Source organism: Vicia villosa, linkage group LG1 (genome assembly GCF_029867415.1).
Source record: "Vicia villosa cultivar HV-30 ecotype Madison, WI linkage group LG1, Vvil1.0, whole genome shotgun sequence".
NCBI lineage: Eukaryota > Viridiplantae > Streptophyta > Magnoliopsida > Fabales > Fabaceae > Vicia > Vicia villosa.
In genome coordinates this window covers 68,484,543-68,500,345 of record NC_081180.1, presented here as the reverse complement: position 1 = coordinate 68,500,345, position 15,803 = coordinate 68,484,543, and the positions used below count along the sequence as shown (strand labels likewise).

The following is a 15,803-nucleotide window of genomic DNA, read 5'->3' as shown; positions in this document are numbered from 1 at the left end:
GACCACTTTTTAGGACACCCACACTTCGTGAACTTTGCAATATGCCAACCAAGAAAATAAGACGGGGAGGGACACTAGTCAGAACCATATTTTCTTACCGTAAAATGAGACATAAGTTACAAGAAGAGATATTTAGTCTTTAAATGATTTATACCCGTAATAATGAAAAATAATAGAAATATAAGTTTATCATTGTAGGGAGCATCTATTCCAATAATATAATTATTTATTTTCAGCAAAAACTAAACTAATTATTTTCTATTTGTTCAACTAATCACCACAAAAAGAAATAAAATTAGTATTAACAACATGATATCTCATGATGTTGTTATTTTCGATGTGGTATTAAGACTTGTTGGTGTTGTTATATTTGTAAAAGTACTATTATATTTTCATTATAGCTTACAATTACTTTGTATATTTACATATATTTATCTTTCTTCACATGGTAATCTCATTTTGTATTATTCATTGTTGAATATATCAATGTTCAAATTTTTTTGTCGGTTACTCATTAGTGTTATTAATGCATGTTTATGGAGATTGTGAGAACAATTTGATGATTAACGTTGAACTTGTATGCTTTGACTGTTAAGAGCAACATGTCTGACCACGACAAAAGTTCATCGATTGAATTATTACCATCAAGTAACGTAGTTCTTTCTTTTGATTGCAGAACATTCATGTTCTTTAGAAAGGGAAGATGTTATCTCTTTGAAATCTAGAGGAGTGGTTTGAGATCGCTCATGCAAGTTTTTTACTTGTATTTGGTAAGATTTCTCCATTTAGATCCACTACCGTCGATGTGCACTAAACACCTTTTATGGTGGTGTGCTCTAGATACATTTTACACGTGATACCTCTTACACACCTTAGGGGGAATATTTATTGTAAAAATGTGTATTTTTATTTTTAATTCTAGTTGTAATATATGTGTCGACCTAGTTGTTCTCAAGTATAATTCTATTAATGTAATTTGACAACGAATGAATGAAATGATTCATATTTTGAGTTGCTTTGGGGTCTAATCCCATTCTCTGTAGTATCTTTGTGTGCCCGCTTCTTAATTTTAATGTATTACAAATGATTTTGGCTTAACCCCTTTTTTGTAAGAGCCTTAAAATACTCAATCCCTTTTGTTATTAGAAGTTAGACATGGATCAACTTATTTTTAGGAGAACTCGACGTACAGACAATCTCAAAACGTTTCTTTTAAGAGAATTTTTTGCTATTATCAACTTCCTCATTGAAAAGAATTTAACACATATAAAATCCTTTTCAAAAGAGTCCAACATATACACGATCTTACTTGATAAAATCAACACATTATTACCATTAATATTCATTTAACTAATTATCTCTTAAGAAATTAGACTCAACCAAAATAAAATATTTTTTAACTAAATATATCGGAGTATATAATCTCGGGAAGATGAACGCGACAATTTTTAGGAGCAATGATGCTACAGAGTGCGAATGTGTCTCAGATGGCAGTATGGAAAATATATGATAGTTAGGACAACTTGGTACCAAAGATTACCTCAGCCTCACGAGGCAAAAGCGAGAAGTTTAAACAAAACGATCAAATGGTTAGGAAGTATGAGATTATCCAATATGTCTATCAAACTTTTGGCGCCATCTTTGAAATCAGTAAGCTACTCTCCGAATTGTAAGCAAGGGGTTGACGACACCACTAAGAGACTGAACACCAATACCATTTTTGGCGCCATCTTTGAAATCGGTAAGGCTTCTCTCCGAATTGTAAATAAGGGGTCACCGACACCGCTAAGAGACTCAACACCAATACCATTTTTGGCGCCATCTTTGAAATCGGTAAAGCTTCTCTCCGAATTGTAAATAAGGGGTCAACGACACCGCTAAGAGACTCAACACCAATACCATTTTTGGCGCCATCTTTGAATCGGTAAAGCTTCTCTACGAATTGCAAACAAGGGGTTAACGACACCGCTAAGAGACTCAACACTAATACCGTTTTTGACGCCAACTTTGTGATCGGCAAATCTTCTCTCGGAATTTATCAAAATTTTAGATAAATCTAATTAGAAGACAAACAAATAATATTGTCCATTTGTTAGCACGAAGCGTCATTATCTTACGCTAGCTCTCAAAATAACGACGTCGTTTTTGTGTGCAAATTCGGCTCATTGTTCACCCTCCTGCAAAGCATTCAAAAAAACCAGTAAGCTTCGCTTCAGTTTGGATACACAAGTTCAAACCTCAATAAAACTAGTCACTATTTTTATTGATTATTCCTCATGAGAACTCGAAATGCGGATTCGTCTTCCAAATCCGTAACCCCTAAGAAGACACCGCCGGCGAAAAAATCCACCGGAGAATCTCCCGTCGCGAAGCGCACGCCTCCATCCAAAACCAGAAACGCCAAGAAGACGGAGGCATCGTCCGCAACCGAACTTATGTCCGATTCCAATCCGGATCAATCCGGTAAGCTCTTTTCCCCCTCTACTTCATTTCTGAAATTCATCGATGCAAACACCTCTATCTAGATGCTGTAACATTTTTAGGTTAAAATTTGGGCTCTATCTCTCTAAATATTCATTGATTTTGATAGGACTTTGGTTTGTCAATAGTTAGTAGCTAAGAGATAGACCTCAAATTTCTACATGATAGGTATAACCTGATAGGACTATAGAGTATTGTTTTTGTTTTGTTATGTTTTAGTATATTTTACTTGATTGTGTAAGAGATCATATTTTACTTGATTGTGTAACAGAGCAGCAGAAATCATTAGCCAGTTCTACTACCGCTACAAAATCTGCAAAGAGGAAAACACCGGGTAAGCCAAGGACAACAGTGGTTGCCGCCACTCCGAATTTGGAAGAGGAATTGGTGGCTGAAGCTGATGAGGCGGCAGAGAAAGTGGCAGAAAATGGAAATGTTAGCGACATTGGTGCAGATGGGAGGGAACAAAAGCCCATGGAAGTGGATGAACCTGTTGTTGGAAAAGTTTGTGAGTTGGGTGAAAAGGGGAAGAGCGTGGAAGACTGTGAATCGATTGTTTCTCAAGAGGATCCTCTTTCTTTTAAACAAGCAGGATGCACTGTCATGGATCTTAATATATCTGTGGCTGATAATGAAGATTGTACTGCTGCAAAGGAAGGAGGGGAAGCATTGAAAGAGGAAGAATTGAATATACCGGAGGAGAAGAGAGAAAAGGAAGAGTTGAAAGCAGACGAGGGAGAAAAAGCAAAGGATGAGTTGAACGATCAAGGAGAGAAAGGAAAAGATGAGTTGAACGATCAAGAAGAGTTTAAAATGCAGGAAAGAGAAAAAGGAAAGGAAGAGTTGCAAGAAGAGGAAGGAAAGAAGGAAGTGGAAGAGTTTAAAATACAGGAAGGAGAAAAAGGAAAGGAAGTGCTGAAAGAACAGGAATTAGAGAAAGGAAAAGAAGAGTTGAAGGAACATGAAGAAGAGAAGGGAAATGAGGTGTTAAAAGAACCTGTAGGAGAGAAAGAAAAAGAAGAGTTTAAAGAACATGAAGCACAAAGAGGAAATGAAGAGTTTAAAGAAGAGAAATTAGAAAAAGCAAAAGGAGAGGAAACAAACATTATTGGACATGAAGAGCACTCTAGTGTAGAGGTTCAAGCCCAACTACAAAAAGAATTTGTTCCTGAAAATTATGGTGTTGAAGGGCCAAAAAGTGGTGAGTTGGTAGATCTTGAAAAACAAGGGAGGATGGAGCTTGAGGAGGAAGATCCAGAGGAAGATCCAGAAGAAGATCCAGAGGAACCGTCCGAAGAAACCGAGACATTGGATGAAGAGCATATCGATTTTGAAGCCATTGCAAAGCAGCGAAAGATTAGAAAAGAGCATGAGATATTTGTTGGTGGGTTGGATCGTGATGCTACAGAGGAAGATCTGAGAAAGGTGTTTCAGAGGATCGGGGAGGTAGTGGAAGTTAGGATGCATAAAAATTCATCAACAAATAAAAATAAGGGCTATGCTTTTGTGAAGTTTGCCATTAAGGAGCACGCAAAAAAAGCTTTGTCTGAAATGAAGAATCCTGTTGTATGCTTCTGTTCTTATTTTTAATATCCTTGATGTTGTGCTCCCAAGTCCTTGCATTGTTGTTTGACCTCCCATTTTTTTACAGATACATGGAAAACGATGTGGCACCGCACCTAGTGAGGATAATGATACATTATTCTTGGGAAATATTTGCAATACATGGACAAAAGAAATTGTAAGTGTCTAGCATTTTTTCCCTTCATTTTTTGTTGCTTATATTTACTAACATGGTTTGTTATCTCATGGGTTTTTAATGTACGTGTTACAGATTAAACAGAAGCTGAAGGATTATGGTGTAGAAGGGGTTGAAAACATTACACTCGTACCAGATGTTCAACGTGAAGGCTTTAGCCGGGGCTTTGCATTCCTGGAGTTTTTTTGTCATGCTGATGCTATGCTTGCATACAAGAGACTTCAAAAGCCTGATGTCATCTTTGGTCATGCTGAGCGAACTGCTAAGGTAGCCTTTGCCGAACCGGTACGTGAACCTGGCCCAGAAATAATGGCACAAGTGAAGTCTGTGTTTATTAATGGTCTCCCTCTTCACTGGGAGGAAGATCATGTGAGGGAGCTATTGAAATCTTACGGTGAAATTGTAAAAATTGTTTTGGCGAGGAATATGTCCGCAGCCAAGAGAAAGGATTATGGATTTGTGGATTTTTCTACACATGAAGCTGCTTTAGCTTGTGTCGATGGTGTAAATAAATCAGAATTGGGAGATGGGTCATCGAAGGTATATAATCTTTTGCTTTCACCGAGGTTTTACATTTTGAAAGAATTCATCTCTTGTTTCCTTTGCTTATTTTGAAGATTTTTCAGTAATACGGTGCAGAGTAATTTTCATTGCCTTTTAATTTTTTCATAGAAGATTGAAAAGGAATTCCTACTTAATTGTTCTCCTTCTTTCCCTTTTTCCCACCCGCCTTCCTTGAAAGCTTGATTTCTGCCACCTAACAGTATTTTGGTTAATTTTTGTATCCTAGTAATTTATTTTCTTTTGTTTTGACCTGATCTGGTTGGCCTATTCTTTTGTTAAGAAGAAGAGCACATGATTTTTGCCATGTTTTTCAGATAAAAGTGAGAGCTAGGCTTTCAAACCCTCTGCCTAAAATGCAGGCTGTTAAGGGTGACATGTGTGGTGGTCTCCGCATTGGTCAGGCTAGGAGTGAAGCTTATCCAAGATCAAGTAAATCACTTTTTCTCCTTCCATTAACTTAAAGCCTTATTTTTTTGACATCATTTTGAATGATTCAAACCCGATCTACAGAAATAGGTTTTGGGCGGGGGCGAGGAAGACATCCCTTCAGTAACAGGGGAAATTTCAACAAGGGCAGGAGTTTCTATCATCACGGGGGGCGCAGTCAAATTGGAAGTGGTTTTTGGGATGGCCCTGATTTTAGTATGCATCCGGATTTCCATCAGCGGCAATTTGGTCCACAAGGTCGCTTGTTAAGCTTCTAGCTAAATTTATAGTTTAAGTCTCTTACAAATTACAATGTATAAAGGCATTGAGTTTTTTTTTATGACCTTAATGTTTTACTGTAATGTCAAGCAGGAGCTATGGGGGATGGACATTATGCAGGTAATCTAGGTGGTGCTCCATTTGCTGGTCCATCTAGACATTATTATGATAGAGAATGGTATGGTTTCCCTGATGGAGGCCCTGGTGAGCCTATTCCTCCAAGAAGGCCATACTCTCCAGGTGGACGGTTTTATGGTATCCCTGATGGAGGTCCTGGTGAGCCTATTCCTCCAAGGCCATACTCTCCAGGTGGACGGTTTTATGGTATCCCTGATGGCGGCCCTGGTGAGCCTTTTCCTCCAAGAAGGCCATACTCTCCAGGTGGACGGTTTTATGGTATCCCCGACGGTGGCCCTGGTGAGCCTATTCCTCCAAGAAGGCCTCACGCTCCAGGTGGACGGTTTTATGGTATTCCTGATGGAGGCCCTGTTGAGCCTATTCCTCCAAGAAGGCCATACTCTCCAGGTGGACAGTTTTATGGTATACCTGATAGAGGCCCTGGTGAACCTGTTCCTCCAAGAAGGCCCTATTCTCCAGGGGGACAGTTTGACGTGCCTTTTATGGGAAGGCATGTTGATGATCCATATCTATATGATGACAATATGCGTGGAATAAAACGTCCATTTTATATGACTGTAAGTTTTTTTCTTTCTTTTTTAACTTAAGCATATGATATGGTTGTATTCCCATACAAATTTGTTTTAACTCTAAAGACACCTGGAAAATACTAATTAGTTTTAATTGTACTTCTGATTTTTTAGGACCCTGAACCTGATCACATGGGGCCTAATAGACTTCGCCCACGATTTGATTACGCAGATCCATCTATATTTCACGAAACTCGATACCATGGTCTAAATTTTACTTCCTTTTTCTTTCCTACTTATCAATTGTTTGGTAGTATATTCTTGATAACACTTTTTGATATATAGGTTTTGCTGGGGCTGGCAGCAGGCAGTACCCACATGACTATTATGGTTCTCATGTGAGTGAACATTTTTGAACTTATTTTTATCTCTCACATTATATAATTTTATTATTAATGATGTGTTATGATATTCATGTTGCAGCATGGCAGAGGTCCATACTCATCTTTCTATGGGGGCGATGGCCCACATGAAGATAGGTACTATTATTAGCGCGAAGAACCTTTTGGTGAGGATCTTTTTCATGAATTTAAATTTATATTTAAATTTGCTGCAGTATATTGTTTTTTTCCTAATGTTTTGTTGCACTTCAATCATGTTTAGGTGGATCTGGAGCAGACAGATCAGCATCTTCAATTATGAGCACGCGGCCTCTCGATTATACAATTTTGAAGTTGCATTTTTTATTTTATATGCATTTCTACCTTATTCCTAGTCCATCTGTTTTGTTTCTATTTATCTATTAGATCATATAGGTGGTATAGACTAAGGTATTTAACTGTGTGGGATAGGTTGTCTCTCGGGTCTTGGAGGAGAAGGTATATTTATAAGATTTATATGGAATGGACTAGATTTCCTTCACGGACTTAGGTATGATATGATCTGGGACTTGATTATGAGGATGCTTTATTAATGTACAATATACTTTATGATCAATCGAGTACAATTTTGATGATTGGAAACTGGAAAGTTTATAGGACTACCATAAGCAAAATCTTTCAGGTGATAGATTTATTTTTGAAGTGATAGGTAAGGTGTGATAATTGAATATTCATATGGTGAGGCTCTTGCAGTTCTTATGAAGGTTCTGGAGAATTTGCTTACAGCTCTTGCCATACCATATATTTGGAGTCCTTTTGATTCGGTAGGATCCGTTTGAATAGTTTTTGCCCATACCCAAGCATCCTTTTTTATGGAAAACTTTATTTATTGAATTTCTGTCATATAAGGTTGGCCTTGGATGGAATGATGTTCATGGATGCTGTTTTAGTTATGGAGAAAACAGTATACTTGATTGATTTAGTTCCATATAATGCCAAGTAATGGTTAATTTGTGTTTACCTGAGGAAATTTCCTTTTCTTTACTCTGATATAACCATTGGCATTGATTAAGAATGAAATCACTTGGTTTGGAGTGAGAACGTCTGTTGGTGTAGGCATCTAAGGGTGTATGGACCTTACTGTTTTAATTGTCATTGGAATTGCATCTAAGGATGTATGGACCTTACTGTTTTAATTGTCATCGGGATTGATTTTGGATGGTTCTGTGAAGCATATAGAACATCCTAGCAAATGAACTGTGGAAAAAATGTTTATTCATCATGTTTAAGATTAGTAGATTGTTCACTTTCTGTGTTTATTTTAGAATTTTTTGTAGTGAATAGGTAACTGGTTGTTCAACGTGTGATAGGAGTAGAGTAAGGACTAGGGCCTGCTTCTTGAATATTTAATGACTATGTCATACAGGAAATGGATTCTATACCTTCTTAATTTGGTACCTTTGTCGACTTTAGTGTATTTTAAGAGAGAAATTGGATTAGAGAGAATTTTCGGAGAGAGAATTTTTGGTTGTAGATGTTTAGTGTGCACTGGCTTTAGCAAGTCATGCATCTTATTCTGATTTCTAAGTTCTAGGATTTTCTTCAAGTGCCATAAATTGCTTCTCTATAGTTTTAGAATAGGCAGGCTATGTAATTTTTTCAAGATAGTTAGCATTCCTTTGTTTTAGCTTTTATTTTTCAATCATGATGTGTTTGTGATGTTATCAAATTATGTAGTGCTGAGCTTTTGATAAAGTCAAGGGGATGCTGCTGTATTGAATAATGTCCCGAATTTAAACTATGCATATTGAACACATTTGTACTATCTTCCTCATCGTGTTAATTTTTATAAATCAATTAGTAATTATAAATCAATTTTTATCTGTTAAATAAAGCAAATTATAGGGTACGGATGGAAAACAAATGGTCCACAGTGACCATTATTGATAGTCACATTAAATTTTTGGGATTACTCTTTTCACCAGGGTCATAACTGTCCCCAACATTCGGAGATACAAATATGGAATAAAAACCATATTGATTGTGTACAGACACAATAATAGAATAAAAATTAAATTTTTTTTGTAAGAGTTTGAGAAAGTATGAAATAGAATGTTGAATAAAATTTAAAAACCTTCATGTTATGTCAAGCTCAATTTATGTCATGATCATGTTAGATTGACATGTTATGCTTTGCAATCATGTCAAGTTCCTTTTGAAACAAAGATGTCTCTTGATCCTTCTGAAGATGGACATTATATGTATTTTTATGAGTTTATAAAAAATGAAGGAGATGAAGTATATTATCATAGTTGTATACATGTTTTTTAGTCTGCAAAACAATATGTATGTTTAATTTCACGTTTGAAGCATTTATAATTGATTTTGAATGTGTAGAATTGATTTTAATATTTAGTTGCTGTTGAGTAGAATTGATTGTATTTTTTAGAATTGATTCTATTTAAAGTTAGGATTTATAATTTTTGAATATAAATGTTTTTTACATTTTCTACTCACTCTAATAAAAATTTATTAAAAAAAATCATTTTACCTTCAATTCAATTCACCTTTAGCTATAATAAATTTTACAAATAGTTAGACATATTTGCAACTATTATAACCAAGACATATGTAGAATTTTTCCCATTGCTTGAAAAACAAAAAGATACCCTACATCATGAAAGCTTTATTTAATTATCACTTCCCACTTGAAATTTCATACACGTATGTAAAAAAAAATGGAAATAAAAAAGTTCATGACTTTCATGGACATGCATGCATACATATTATGGAACGGTTGGACCATTTGGTCCACAGCAGCTGCCATCAAAGCCAACGACAAATGGCTAATCTCCTTGGAATTGGATGAAAAGAGTTTTTACCAGAAATAAACTTTTCAAATAAGAGAAAGAAGAAAAATCAATATACTGAATGAGATGAGAGAGTGACAAAGCATGCTGAGCAGGAGCCATGGTGCACATTTGCATAAGGCATGCCAGACAACAATGGACCTACCAAAACTAGCACCGAGATGAATGTGTCATGTGCCCATGCGTCACCGTGATTACACGATCATTATAATTCATGCATCGCCCAGTTTGTAGTCTCGTATGGACATTTCGTCAAAAAGAAAAAAAAGTCCCGTATATGTAATATGCTCAGCAGCTTAGGTTTTAGGTTTTTAACTATTTTCCTCATCCATTTGATTGTTGTTCTGCAATATGTATGATTTTGTTTATGCGGCAATAATTGATTTTGATATAAAGTAAATTTAATATAAATTAATTTTATTTGAATATATTTTGTTTTGGATTGGTGAAAGACATATAATGGTTTTTCTACTAATGAATATGAAAACTGGACTGAGTGGCTCAACCTAGGGGCGCGCGATGGGTTGGATCGGGCAACCCATTACTCAATTGGTGAAACCCGCCTAAATGTTTAGTGTCCCTTTTTAGGCTTCTTGGGCCAAATAAGTAATGGGCTGAATTTTTCTTGGGCCCAATCAAATGTATCCCAGCCCACAGTTTCTCAAGCCTGACGCCTAGAAAGAAGGTCCAATAGACAAATGTCTCTTTATAGGGAAGCGAACCCCTCAAACGTAGCTTAGAGGGAAAATCCTTCAGGCAAGTTCTAGAGGACGAGTACCTCAAGTATTACTTTAGAGGGCGAGTCCGTCAGGCATAGCTCAAAGGGTAAGTCCCTAAAGCATCACTTAAAGGGTAAGTCCCTCAAATGCAGCTCTAAGGGTGAATCCCTTAAGAGTTACTTAGAGGGAAGCATTACATGGGGAAGCACATGTGACATTTAATGCCTTAGATTGATATTTTTTGTCTTGGGAAGGCACAATCATTATGGACTACTGATTTATCTACATGTGTTCAATCTTGCCTATAGGTGTCCCAATATCTACTAGTAGGAGCAACCTTACGACTTATTAATGGTACCAACTCGGCATAGGCCTTTGGAAATATAAATAGAGAATTGCAACCTCTTTCCTTACTCTTGCATGCACACTCATCATATTTTCTCAAAAATCCTTCTTCTCTAACTCTTTCTTAGCTAAGTTCGATTCTTCTTTTCACCGCCATCATCAAATCCTGCACATTGATCTTAACAATTTGTTACCACAACCCTAGTTAGACGAGACATTCCTAAATTTTCTAACTTATTAATTATGTGAACAAAGCACATATGCATGAAAGCCAAGTTTCACCGGGTTCCGTATAAAAAACTCTCATTCCTCTATTAACATGTTAATTTTAGATTTCTTGACATATTTAATTTCCTCATTGAGAAAGTAAAGAGCATCCCACATTATCTTATCTATTTTACAATGCGAAATCGAAAAATACACATTAGCTCCCAAGGAAGAAATTAGTAAACTTCTAGCTTTCAAATTATAAGAAGCTTTTTTAATCTCTTAATCATTCCAATTCTTTGGGGGATTTTATAACAGGCACACCATCGACGTAAATTTTTAAGACAAAATGTTCGTCCTCGATGGCTACCAAAAACATTTTATCTACTGACATTAAGTGAACAAACATGCACTCTTTCCAATAAATATGGTTTTCTCTCTTGAATATGAGTTATCTATCATACATCCTTTTCAGATCATCCATTTCCATATTCACAATTTTTTGAAGTCGTGAGACGTGATCAAAAGACTAGCTCTTGATGCCAATTGTTGGATTGATTATGAGGGTTGAATGGTCTAGAAGGGGGATGAGTGGGGGTTGAATAGAACTTCCCCAATTAATAATTATTTTCCAAAAATTTTTCGAAATGAGATATTCAGTGAAGAAAAAGAAGAAGCTCGTATCCAAAGAGAAAATTTGGTAGGATCGAGTGAAGATAGCCGCAGACAAGATTTCATCATTTCTAGCTCCTTCAGTAGTTCAAAGAATCGGACAATGAAATTTTGGTAAGATCAAGTGAAGATCGCTGCAGACAAAATCTTGGAGTGTTTTGATTATGAGAGAGTGATCTAATTCAAAGTCGAGTGAAAATCTTAAGGAATTGCAGCCTAGTGATCTGTGTATAACAGAAGAAGAATCAATATTGAGATTTAAGTAGCTTGGCGGTTGTTTTAAGTTTTTAGTTTGTCTGTGATTATCTGTTGTATAAAAAAACATAGTGAATTTCAAATAGGTGAAATATTAACTAGTTTTCAATGGTTTGCCATTGAAGATTGGACTAGGTGCCAGCGAGGACGACATATCAAATCGGTATAAATGCCAGTGTATAATTCTCTATATCCATTCCTTTTAGTTTCTGTATAGCTTGCATGTTCTTATCTTATTTATCAATTTCTAAAATTGTATGACTTTAAGGCTGTATCGCTTTCTAGAATGATATGTTGTTAGGTTTATTGTTTATGGTGTTTTAATGTTTAAACTTAGGTCAATGTTAGATCTTGTATGCTAGACATTCTTTTTGGTGATCAAATATTTACAAACTTGTAATATTAGATTCTTAGTTTGATTAATAAAATTTTGTTCAAACATTTTGTTGTGAATTGAATTTGATTAATTAGTACATTGTTTCATTATATTTTCCACTCATTGAGTAAATCGTGCAATTACTCCATAACACATCTTTCAATAACTTCCGCTCCTGGAAAATTTTAAAATTTTCATTTTGGAAAACTTTTTAAAAATGATCTTTAATAAGGGAAGGTTTGTTCAAACCCCCACCCTCTTTTAGATCATTTTACTCCCATATTCAATCCAACAATATATGCTAGACATGGAGCACTAAAACAATATAAAAATGACACTTTGATTTGAGTCAAAGGACCAAAAATAATGATTTTAGTCAAGTAAGAGAGTTACTTGAATCAAGATGATAAAAATGATATTTCAAGTATTTGATTCGAGTCATGATTTGAGTCACGTGTTTCGAGCCAAGTAAACGTATGAATTAAGTCGGGTTTCTCGATTTAATTTCCTAAATAAAAATCGTTGTCATGATTCGAGTCAAACAAATTTGTGATTCAAGTCAATGCACCTAATGATTCGAGTCATGTGAGGGGTTGAATTGAGTTACACTTTGAGTGCTAAAATGCAAATTAAAAAATTGCTCCAATAAACACCACCATCCGTTGGCTTTTATTTCCTTTTTCTATTTTAAATTCCTTTTAATTTTATTTTCTTTCAAAATAAATTAAAAATAGCTCCTAAAACCTTTTTCTCTCCAATTTTTTTTCTTCATAATTTCATTAAAATATTTTCTCACATATGTTTTTTTAGAATTTAAAAATGATTTTTAATAGTTTTTGTTATTTTCCCATTATTTTATTTTTAATTCATTTTAAACAATTTATTTCTCCATGATTTTCAAATATTTTTGGATCCAACTTTAGAGATCTTTTTTCTCATAGTTTTTCTGATTTTCCATAATTTTCTTGATCATTTGATGTATGTTTTGAATTTTTCCTTTTATTTCCATTTTAATTAATTTGAAAATCTTTTTAAAAACCTTTTAATTTTTTTCTTTCAATTTTAATTGATTGCTTGTTCTGACTTTAATTTGGTTGACTTGATCAATTTTGGTTGATTGAAGTTTCATCTTGTTCAATTAACTTTGAATTGATGCTTGATGAACTTTCATCATTTCAAATCTACCATTAAATGGTCATTTGATCATTTTTAGTACTTTGCATTGATGATAAGTTTGTCTCAAGGTATCAGAAAAAAGTGAATTGAAGTAAAATCTCACCTCCTTTGCCTTAGTGCTTGATCAATTCTCCATCCCATTCTCTTCTTCATCTCTTTCTTTTTTGCTTTTGTTTTAACTTGTACAACTTTGTTTTAGGAGAATGATTTCTATCATTTCTCTTACAAGTATGGTACATAAATTGCTATTGACCGGCCTCATATATGTGCTACTTCTACATAAACACACTTAGATTGCTTAACATATCGCTAAATTATTCTGAATCGGTTGATTAATCATTAATACTCATTATAACCTTATAATTGTACTAACTCCTAACATTTATTTTATGCACTTTACTTTAATGTAATTTACTTTAAGCCATTTACATTTCAAGTTCTTTACATTCATGTCATTTTACATTTTATGCTCTTTACTTTTATGCCTTTTCTCTTTGCCCCTTGGGCTTTTGTTTCTTCTTTTATTCAAAAGACCAAAAAAATTTAAATATAACGAAACCCTAAAAAAATCTTAATAACTTTGTGTGGACTTCTTGGGCTTTTGTTTCTTCTTTTATTCAAAAGACCAATTTTTTTTAAATATAACGAAACCCTAAAAAACTCTTAATAACTTTGTGTGGACTTGATGTTACTATCTCATGCCTGAGGAGTTTGGACTTGTTGGACTTAGGTTAGACTTTCCTTTGCTTGGAGATTGTTGCATCTGAGAACTTGAGAATTCGTCTGGACCTTTTTCAAAACCTTCTTGTTTTCAAACTTAAAACCCTTCTCAATAAACCTTGACTTCGTCAAGTGACGTCAAATCTTTTTCTAAATAAATGCTAAAATACTTAAGCATATTCAAACACTTTCAAAAACCTAAAAAAGACAAACATCATAAAACTTTCTTTTCGTGCCTTTGTGCATTTTCTCTTAAAACCTTTTCAGAAAGGAAGAACATTAGTCCAATTCTTGCAGTGATGCAAACTCTAAGCCCCTAAGAGTTGAAGTTGCAGTTGATGATATTTTTCACTTGAATGTGAGACATGCTTGTTGATTAAATCCAAGTAAAGCTCTCCATATCAAGATGATGCAAATACACACTTCCTCATACTTGTGGATGGCAAATGATGTTTTCTACTTGAAGGCGACAAAATGTATTTTCTATTAAAAACAAACAAACAAACCTCCATGTTTCTTTTTAAGCGGAACTACAAATGCTCTGACTTCCCTATTATACAAAAGGGGTATGTATGCATAAGATGCGATGTCTTGCCGAGCACACAAAATATTAATAATAAAAAAAACTTCTTTTCTCATCTCTCCAATCTTTTACAAATTTTTAACCCTTTGGCCTAAACATACATTTTCAAAAGGTTCCTCTGAAGGTACCACAAATGTGAGAGGTACTAATACCTTCCCATTACATAACTAACCCCTGTATCCAGATCTCTCTTTTATTTTATTTTTGCGTTGGGTTTTATCGATATTTTCCATTTTCTTTAGAAACAATAAAGTTCGGCGGGGACTCTTGCTTTTTGAGTTAAGTTAATCAATAACTTAATCTCAATTTTTCCGCCGCGACATTTCCCTTTTAATTTCATAAACCCTTATTTCTTCCTTTTGCTATAAAACTCTAAAATTGTCACACTGTAATAACAAAAGAGATACATATTTATATATTTGTAATTGCTTAAACCCAATTGATCCATAACAAAGGCCAAAATAAAATCCATTAATTATTAGAGGAAAATATTATAAATATCTTCTAATATCTTTTATATTAATTTAAACTTTTTCTAAATTAATATAAATATATTTCTAATATTCTAACATCAATGAACAGATATGAAAATCAAACCGATCAACCCCGATATCCACGAATCACCCGAATCAGACATTCTTGATGCTCTCCGACTTCTTGATTTTTGACAATTTCGAAACATCTTTTCTTTCTCTTCATCAACAAAGATTTTAAAATATACTTCAACAATTATAATTTATAAATATATATTTCAGAATATTGTAAATATTTTATTTAAGTTATATATATATATATATATATATATATATATATATATATATATATATATATATATATATATATATATATATATATATATATATTACAATTTTAAAATATATTTTCTTTTTTTTATCACTTAAGATTTTTAAGACATACTTCAAAATTTTATTGGGAATGTAAGACCAATAACTAGTGTAATATCTACGGTCAAAGCCAATATATGTTCTTAATACTCCTATCAACATTTTAAATAATAGTCACAGTCGGGTAAAAGGATTTGTGATTTTGATCGATATCGATGTTGTAATACTGATTGTGATCGTCGCGGTGTGAATTAACCATAATTTGTTCTTTATTATAAAAACAACCATTTTGTTGCGGTCGTATTCGCTTTAATAAGCTGTTTTTTAAAACCTTGATTGCTATTAATTTGTTTATAACTAATACAAAATTATCAGCCAATGTCTAGCCATGGTTCCTGATATATTTATTGTATATATTTCCTAATGTAAATCAAACAATGTGTTGAGCAATTTTGTTTTATATTACAATATGCAGCAGATATCCAAACCTTTTCCACAC

The 15,803-nt window shown here is 34.1% G+C and overlaps 1 protein-coding gene across 1 annotated transcript; it reads left to right on the top strand.

The window, feature by feature from the left end:
- Nucleotides 1-2,093: 2,093 nt before the first annotated feature.
- On the top strand, nt 2,094-7,178 carry LOC131640649 (uncharacterized). Its single transcript, XM_058911030.1, has 11 exons — nt 2,094-2,463; nt 2,753-4,047; nt 4,133-4,222; nt 4,316-4,780; nt 5,119-5,233; nt 5,315-5,488; nt 5,603-6,204; nt 6,331-6,421; nt 6,502-6,554; nt 6,640-6,724; nt 6,820-7,178. The coding sequence occupies exons 1-10, from the start codon at nt 2,277-2,279 to the stop codon at nt 6,706-6,708; spliced, it is 3,141 nt and encodes a 1,046-aa protein (XP_058767013.1). The 5' UTR covers nt 2,094-2,276; the 3' UTR covers nt 6,709-6,724; nt 6,820-7,178.
- The last annotated feature ends 8,625 nt before the right edge of the window (nt 7,179-15,803 follow it).